We start from the raw sequence: 7,951 nt of genomic DNA, 5'->3' as shown, positions 1-7,951 counted from the left end.
AAAAAGAAGAAAAAAAACACTCTCTCACTCAAAACAACTCTCACCATCACCACAAAACCTCTCACACAACAACAACAAAACCGAAAACTCTCGCTCATTATTTTTACCTTTCCAGCACCTCTTAATACCGCCCTTATTATTACATATTGTACTTTTTCTCCTTTGCACTCTTCCAAGGAAACCACACAGGCAGATAATTACCGAGTGGGCGGGCGTGGCTGAAGGTGACATATGAAATCTGAAATCTGAATTGTGATCCTCCCTCGATAAGGATCACTTTTCGGGAGAAGCAGAGAAAGACGACGAAGAAGCAACAGACATGCGCTGGAAAAGTGAGGGGAAAGTTCAACGCTGCATCCTGCCTGCAGGCTCCGGCGAGGAGGTGAGTGCGTGGCCGGGGATGGAGAGCCTTGGCCTGGGGGGGGGGGGGTCGCAGCTTCTGGGGGTCCGGTCTGGCTCAATATTGGGACTAATTGCTCTCTCCAATTAGCCACAGGAAGGACTCCTCCTTCCCTTGTCGTTAAAACTCAAGCAGTTAATGAGACCTCTTCACCTTTTTTTTTTTTTTTTTTTTTACCTTGACTTTTTTAATCGCTGCTATTAAATAAATCAACGCCCTTTTAGCAGGGAGCTTTTTTTCTTTTCTTTTTTTTTCATAAAGAAGAAAAGAAAAAGATGTCGGCTCAAGTGCCGTCTGTTTGTCCAAATAATGACTCGTCGGCGTCTCTCTTCAATTTGCAATTGCCGTTGTCATGGCGAGCAAGTGAGCGGCCAGCTGATGATATTTATGGCGAGCGTGCGGACTGCCTCGGGGGGTCATTGAACGCACCGCGAAAGCAGGGAGGACACGCGCAAGGGGAAAACGGGAGATGTGCGCCGCATGTGAGGACTCCAAAGGCAACATTTTGGACACAGCAGCAGACCCCCTGGTAGGGATGAGGACGATTTCAGAACAACAGAAATATACTTTTGGCATTACAAATGCTACTTATATTGCGCGTTTGAAGTACATATGCTTTTATTTTTTGACGATTTTGTGCACGTGAAACTAAAACACGCAGTTGTAAATATGACTCCAAAATGATATTGCGTGTATGCGTATGTTTTGCAGTGAAGTTGCTTTGATTGGATATCATTTTGAAGATAAATTTGGGAGTCATTTTTTAAGATAATAAGGTATTTTTGTAAAATTCATTTAAAAGTTAAAACAAGTACATATATATATATATATATATATATATATATATATATATATATATATATATATATATGGACAGGGGTGACTTTAGGAAAAGGATGAGGAGGCTTTCAAAACAACATAAACATGCATTTATGTCCACGTTAAAAAGTACTTATACAGTACTTTTAAAGCAAATATGCTTATTTTTTCACTGTTTAGTATTCGGAAAACCGAAACAAATACGCTGATTGGCACTTTAAATCACATTTGAATTGTTTTGATTTGCTATCACTTTGAAGCTAAAATTAAGGGTGGTTTTCAAAAACCTGTTTTTTTGTTTTTTTTAATAAAGTTAGTTCAAAAGAACAAACGCTTTTCTTCCCATTAGACATCAAATGACGTCTTTGATGTCGACTAATGTGTTGAAAATGGTTATAAATATGCTCTTATTTTGCACCAGAGTGCTGGGATTTGTTATCGCTGTACACTAGTGAGCAAATATTTCCCCCCAAAATTCCAAAAAACGACTTTTCTTGGTACAATAATGCATTACTTTTTGTCCACAATGCTTTCGAATTTTGCCTGGGGAGAGAAAAGGACCCCAAAGACAAACTTTTGGACGCATGCGACCGCTCTTGGTGGGATGAGGAGGCTTTAAAAACAACATAAAAATACATTTATATTCATAAATGGCACTTAAACACTACCTTTAGAGCAAATAGGCTTGTTTCTAAACTGTAACATTCCCGTAAAACCAAAACAAACCCTCACATTGGCGTTTTGATTTTGATTTGTTTTGTTTTCTCTTTCTAATAACCTCAAAGTGTCATTTCATAATGTTTTGCAGTAAATTTGCTGTGACGTTCCATCGTTTGAAGGTAAAGTAAGGAGTCGTATTCTTAAAACATTTATAGGTCATATCATTTTTAGGAAAACTCATTTGGTTTCCCCCCCCCCCCCCCCACCTTGTTAAATCTCGGAAGAGGTCACTTTCTACTCAGAGTGATGAAAATGTACTTTCAACAACAAAAACAACTCTTTGTAAACAAAAACAAAGAAAAACATCTCTGTAACAATAGGAACTCATTTTTAAAAAAAAACGTTGTAATGGTATGATTTTAATTTAATGCTTAATTCGAATATGTACATTGGTTGCACATGATTAAAGTGTGTTAAAGAAACATATAATATTGTTTTATTTTCAAGGAAAAGGGGGCACATTGCCTCAGTTTACCACATTTAAATGATCTGCAACTGAAAATTTGGTAAAAAAACCAAAAATAATTCTGTGGATTTAGTTCCCAGTAACCTTATCTGTCATAAATTAATTTATTACTTTCCCATGAGAAAATAACTCTTCTACAAAATATAAAGTAAGTCTTGCCTATCAATAATATTCACTGTTATAACATTTTAAGTCAATTCTACTTTATTTTGTTGTGCTGGAAAATTGCAATCATTAGTTTGTAGTTTTACCACAAATCTAACAAAAATGCAGTTTACAGTGTACTGTCTTTATTTAGCCTTAGTCACCGAGTAATACAAAATAAAACTTGCTACGTGCTAGAAAAAACAACAACAACAACAAAAACTGATACCCATCAAAAGAGAACAATCTGGAAAAAGCAATGTATATACAATTATAACAGAAAAGGAGCTTTCTGTGTCACGAAGACTGCTTTAAATATATATATATTTTTGTTTGTTTGTTTTTCTTTCCCACGCGCACGAGGTGGAGGTCGCGGATGAAGACATCCGGTCCAGCCTGCAGACGATGTCCTCCGAGCCTCCTCTCGGCACAAGCGTGTGCGTGTGCGCCAGCTGCAATGAAGAAATAGTAGATAAATATTTATTGAAGGTATTTTTTTGTTTGTTTCATTATTATTACTGTGTCATTATTATAGCAGCTTTAGGATTTGTGTGCGTGTGTTAGTTTGTGAGTGTGCGCACAAGTGGGTGTCGGTATGTGTGTGTGAGATATTCATGCAGGTGTATATATATATATATATATATATTTATTTTATTTTTTTTCCCATTCACATTTTTATTGCATCTTTAGGCAAATTGTGTTTTGCGTGCACGCAGGTATTCATGCCTCACAGGCCCCAAGACGAACTAAACAATCGTCTTCATTGTGTGTGCGTGCGTGCGTGTGCGTGCGCGCGTGTGCCGCAGGTGAGCGACCTGTCGTGGCATGTGCGCTGCCTTTGCTGCAGCGTGTGCCAGGCCGCGCTCGGCGGCCACACCAGCTGCTACATTAAGGACAAGGAGGTCTTCTGCAAGATGGATTACTTCAGGTAGATGTTTGTTTGTTGTTGTTGTTGTTGTTGTTGTTGTTTGTTGTTTTCTTTTCTTTTAAACTTATTATATTATTAGTGGGCTCGTTATCAGTGGCATGTGCGGCATGCGCGGGCGCGTCACTAAACAGAACTTTCATGAAGAGGACAAGAAAATGATGAACAATGACTCAGCGGAACACACACGGTACTATTACGGTAAAAGGAAACAATCATTAACATTAGTGGAGATAATAACAGTTGTTGAAATCATGATTTATATGAACATTTAGGGTGAATTTTAGATTGCTAACCTTATATAATATATATATATATATATATATAGAGAGAGAGAGAGAGAGAGAGAGAGAGAGAGAGGGAGAGAGAGAGAGAGAGAGAGAGAGAGAGAGCGGGACCGGGCCTGACAGCAAATCAAAAAAAAAATCTGTGAATTATTGATGCTCATTATAATTGCCATGATTTTTTTTTTTTTCTATAAATGAGTTTTGTTTTTTTTTAAATTGAAAAATAAAAGCAAATAAGCAGCGGATCGGGAAAAATGAATAAATACCGCCAATAAGTGGAGTTTCACTGTGATAGGTTCCTCCCTCCCGCCAAAAAAATAAAATAAAATCAGCCAAATGCTGAACCGCAAATATGAAGGATTTTAGTGCAGGAAAAAAAATCAATCATTATTATAAAAGTGACATACTTTGTTATGAAAAAAGAACTAAACTGACAGTGATTGTAAAAAGTCTACACACCCGTGTTCAACTGCCAGGTTTTTGTGACATAAAAAAAAGAAACCAAGACAAATCATTTCCCACCCCAAAATTCCACCATTGTTGTGACCTATAACCTGTACAACTCAAACAAACCTTTTTCAAAAATATTTTCCAATGAAGTAAAAATAACCAACTGAAGTAATGTGGTGGCACAGGTGTGCACACCCTCTTATACAGTACCTGGGATTTGGATGTGAAAAGCCAACTAGAACATCTGAACTTTATTTGAAGTTAATCAGAGGCACTTTAAATGGTGGCAAGTGTGCGCTAACTCCCTTGTAACATGACTTTGAATGTGATTGGTTCATTCTGAATGCAGCCACTTCCTCAAATATAGTCGGGTGTGCACATTTGTGCAACCACATTATCTCAGTTGTTTATTTTCACTTTTGAAATAAAATATATATATTTTTTTAAAATCAATTGACTTGGACAGGTCATAGGTCACATTAATAGTGGGAAAAGATGATGAAATGATTCATCTTGGTCTCATTTTTGAAATGTTACAAAAACCCGGCAGTTGAACAGGGGTGTGTAGACTTTTTATTCCAACAATAGGGTAACGTCGTTTGTTTGTTTTTCCAATTCATAATAATAACGATTAAATGACAGCTCCTCGAATGTAAAAGGGGAAACAAATGATATGCATCGAAGCGATTATCCTCAGTTGTTCACGAAACATCACGTTTTTCTCCCGATTATTTTGATCGTCGACGAATGGATTACGATGACGGCGACGGCGGCTACCGTCCGGCGGGTGCGGCGCAGAAGGTTCGGCACGTGGTGCGCGTGCTGCGGGCGCCACGTCCACGCCACCGACTGGGTGCGGCGCGCCAAGGGCAACGTCTACCACCTGGCCTGCTTCGCCTGCTTCTCGTGCAAGCGGCAGCTGTCCACCGGCGAGGAGTTCGCCCTGGTGGACGACAAGGTGCTGTGCAAAGTCCACTACGACTGCGTGCTGGACAAGCTCAAGAGGGCCGCCGACAAAGGTCAAGGAATTTATTTATTCTGCTATTATACTATAATACTGTGACGTCATACCTTTTATTTTCATGCTTATTACATTTTTAACGACTGAACTGACCTTGAGCCATTCACTTAATATTTCTACTTGAAATATGATTCATAATTTAACCGCTGTTTTTTTTTTTAAATGAAAAACAGAAGGGCACAATTCTGTTTGTATAATGAACATCCTTGTTGTGATGATTGCAGGCAGCAATGTGAATATGGAGGGCGCGGTGCCCACCGAACAAGAAATGAACCAGCCCAAACCGTCCAAGAGAGCCAGGACCAGCTTCACCGCCGACCAGTTGCAGGTACAAATATGAAATATGCTTTGATTTGTTCATAATGACGTTCTAATGGAATTCATTCGTTTTTCAAATGTCACACATGCAAGTGACGCAAACATATTTTCAAATAAATGTTTGTAATATATATATATGAAATATAGAAGTAAATATTGAATCTTATAAAATAGATTTATTTGTATTTCTAGATTGAATTCTATATTTGTATGTAATTGTGATATTGCTTTTATACCACACATAATATGATCTCCTCAGAAGGATGATTAAAAACATGTTCCGTTGTTTACACTATATTACTATTTAAATTACATTTTTAGGTATATTTACATTTTTATTTGATACATTAATGTATGTATACATTTTATCTTTTACATACAGTATATGATTCTATTTTAGTTACATAATTTTACATTTGATTTTTTTAAATAAAATATACACAAAAATAGTACAATATAGTAAATATTTAAAAAATGTAACGTATTCATATTCACAAAGGACAATGCATTTCTAAATTTTTATAATGTTTTATGCATAGAATCTAAAATAAACATTGTATATTTTCAAAATAGATCATATATTACTATATATTCTCTTTAGTCGCAGTATATATTTTTATATTTAACTCTATATTTTGTATAGTCATAATATTGTTTTTATGTCATATATAATATGACCTCCTCACAAGGAGGATTACAAAAAATGTTTTGAATATTAGAGAGATCGCTAATATTTTATGCATAAGAAGGATTACAAAAATGTTTTGAATATTATAGAGATCGCTAATATTTTATGTATATCCAATTTTCGACTGTATGTATTCAAAAACATCTATTTTAACACATGCAGGTGATGCAGGCGCAGTTCGCGCAGGACAACAACCCGGATGCTCAAACGCTGCAGAAACTGGCCGAGCAGACGGGCCTCAGTCGAAGAGTCATACAGGTCAGCGTGTCGTCAACAGAATAAACAAGGAATAGAAAACAATAACAACATGAACATCTTCCACATTCTTCGCAATTATTATTATTATCTGGCGTTGGCCTTCGTGTTGCAGGTGTGGTTCCAGAACTGCCGCGCCCGCCACAAGAAGCACGTGAGCCCCAACCACACGTCCGGCGGCCCCCTGACCTCTCTGCAGCCCGCTCGCCTGGCCCCGCCCACGCCCACCCCCGAGGAGCTGCAGTACACGGCCTACGGGGGCCCGGAAGCTTCCATGCTGTCGGCGCTGCACTCCTTCATCGACAGCGAGCACCAAGCCTTTTATGAACTGCTGTACGAGTGACTCGCCGTGCAGATTTTCACTTGAATCAGCACCCCCCCCCCCCCCCCCCACCCCCCACCCCCTCCCTTCATAAATCATGTCTGTCACGTGTCAGTTCAATCTGTGACGCATTACAGCGGTGATTCTCAAAGTGCGACGCCTCGTGGTAGGCCGTTTTAGGTTTTATTGACCTCTGGGGGACCAGGATAAAATGTATGAAAGAATGATTTATCCTTTTTTTTTTTTCTTATGTTATATCATGATAATTTGTGAAAAACCTTTGATCATTGCAAAGGGTGAAAAATATGATTCATGTAACCTGCCTCATAATGTCTTATTTGATTTTCTATTGTGAAGCATCACTGCTTTAAGTTGCTGAATATTAGTGAATTCTACTCCGAATGCAGCCCACCTCCTCAAAAGATGCGTGCCAATTGCAAATGCCGTGCATCTGAAGGTCTGCAAATGTAATTTATTGTGTGTATGTCGAGTGTCTTTTATGAAAATAAATGTCTAATTTCACAAACACGGAGGAGTGATGAACGAAAATCCCACTTTATAAACCTGATTATTTTTTCAAACAATAATTTAGATTTTGTTTTTGTTTTTTAAAAGAAAAAGGTTTTTTTTCCCAAGTCATTTTGTAAGAGGAAATTCACATTTTTCAAGGTAAAAAAGTGGTATTTCTTTATCTAAGATAAAGATCATAAGATAAAATGTGATACTTTTTTACAAGTGAAAAAAGTTATTTTATAAGTTTATTTAAGTAAGTTTATTAATTTTTTAAGGAATTCCTTTCAAAGGAAAAAAAATTTTTGAAGAAAAAAAAAAAGTATTGTTCTCAAGAAAAAATGTCAAATGTTTGTGATTTTCCTTCCAGATATCATTTCTCAAAGGGAGCCCACTCCTCCAAATGATCAGGGCCCTGGGAGAGTTGTCCCCTTTTGACGCCCCTGCACACACACATCTATACACACACGCTCATTCGAACTGCTTGTGTCTACTTGTTGTTCCGCTGTGGTGGACCAAAAGAATCTCATTTCGGCACGTGGGACGACAAGGTGGGAGGCACATAAAAGACGTCAGTTGCACCCATCATTCTTGCTGACACGTTTAATAGATATTGTGTAACGCTG

At 37.8% G+C, this 7,951-nt stretch overlaps 1 protein-coding gene across 11 annotated transcripts; it reads left to right on the top strand.

Moving 5' to 3' along the window:
* The first annotated feature begins 234 nt into the window (after window positions 1-234).
* LOC133481154 (LIM/homeobox protein Lhx8) lies at window positions 235-7,343 on the top strand. 11 transcript variants are annotated; one of them, XM_061780208.1, is made up of 9 exons: window positions 252-382; window positions 765-929; window positions 2,913-3,038; window positions 3,266-3,477; window positions 3,557-3,664; window positions 5,013-5,230; window positions 5,457-5,560; window positions 6,401-6,496; window positions 6,609-7,343. In XM_061780208.1, exons 2-9 carry the CDS (start codon window positions 870-872, stop codon window positions 6,834-6,836), a joined length of 1,152 nt encoding a protein of 383 aa, XP_061636192.1. In that variant the 5' UTR covers window positions 252-382; window positions 765-869; the 3' UTR covers window positions 6,837-7,343. The 11 variants fall into 11 exon arrangements, with proteins under 11 accessions (XP_061636195.1, XP_061636190.1, XP_061636199.1 ...); XM_061780214.1 differs by lacking the exon at window positions 765-929 and adding an exon at window positions 2,028-2,058 and having other exon boundaries at window positions 256-382; XM_061780211.1 differs by lacking the exon at window positions 765-929 and having other exon boundaries at window positions 235-382; window positions 3,356-3,477.
* Window positions 7,344-7,951: the final 608 nt, after the last annotated feature.

This window comes from Phyllopteryx taeniolatus, chromosome 7 (genome assembly GCF_024500385.1).
Source record: "Phyllopteryx taeniolatus isolate TA_2022b chromosome 7, UOR_Ptae_1.2, whole genome shotgun sequence".
Taxonomy (NCBI): Eukaryota; Metazoa; Chordata; class Actinopteri; order Syngnathiformes; family Syngnathidae; genus Phyllopteryx; species Phyllopteryx taeniolatus.
The sequence above is the reverse complement of the archived record's forward strand: the minus strand, read 5'-3'. Positions and strand labels throughout refer to the sequence as shown.

Bases quoted from the DNA above. Each gene is read 5' to 3' on its own strand.
- LOC133481154 (XM_061780206.1), top strand. From the start codon at position 320: ATGCGCTGGAAAAGTGAGGGGAAAGTTCAACGCTGCATCCTGCCTGCA. The intron at 383-2,912 runs GTGAGTGCGTGG...CACGCGCACGAG, and splicing joins CTGCAGGCTCCGGCGAGGAG to GTGGAGGTCGCGGATGAAGA. The intron at 3,478-3,556 runs GTAGATGTTTGT...TTATATTATTAG, and splicing joins TGCAAGATGGATTACTTCAG to TGGGCTCGTTATCAGTGGCA.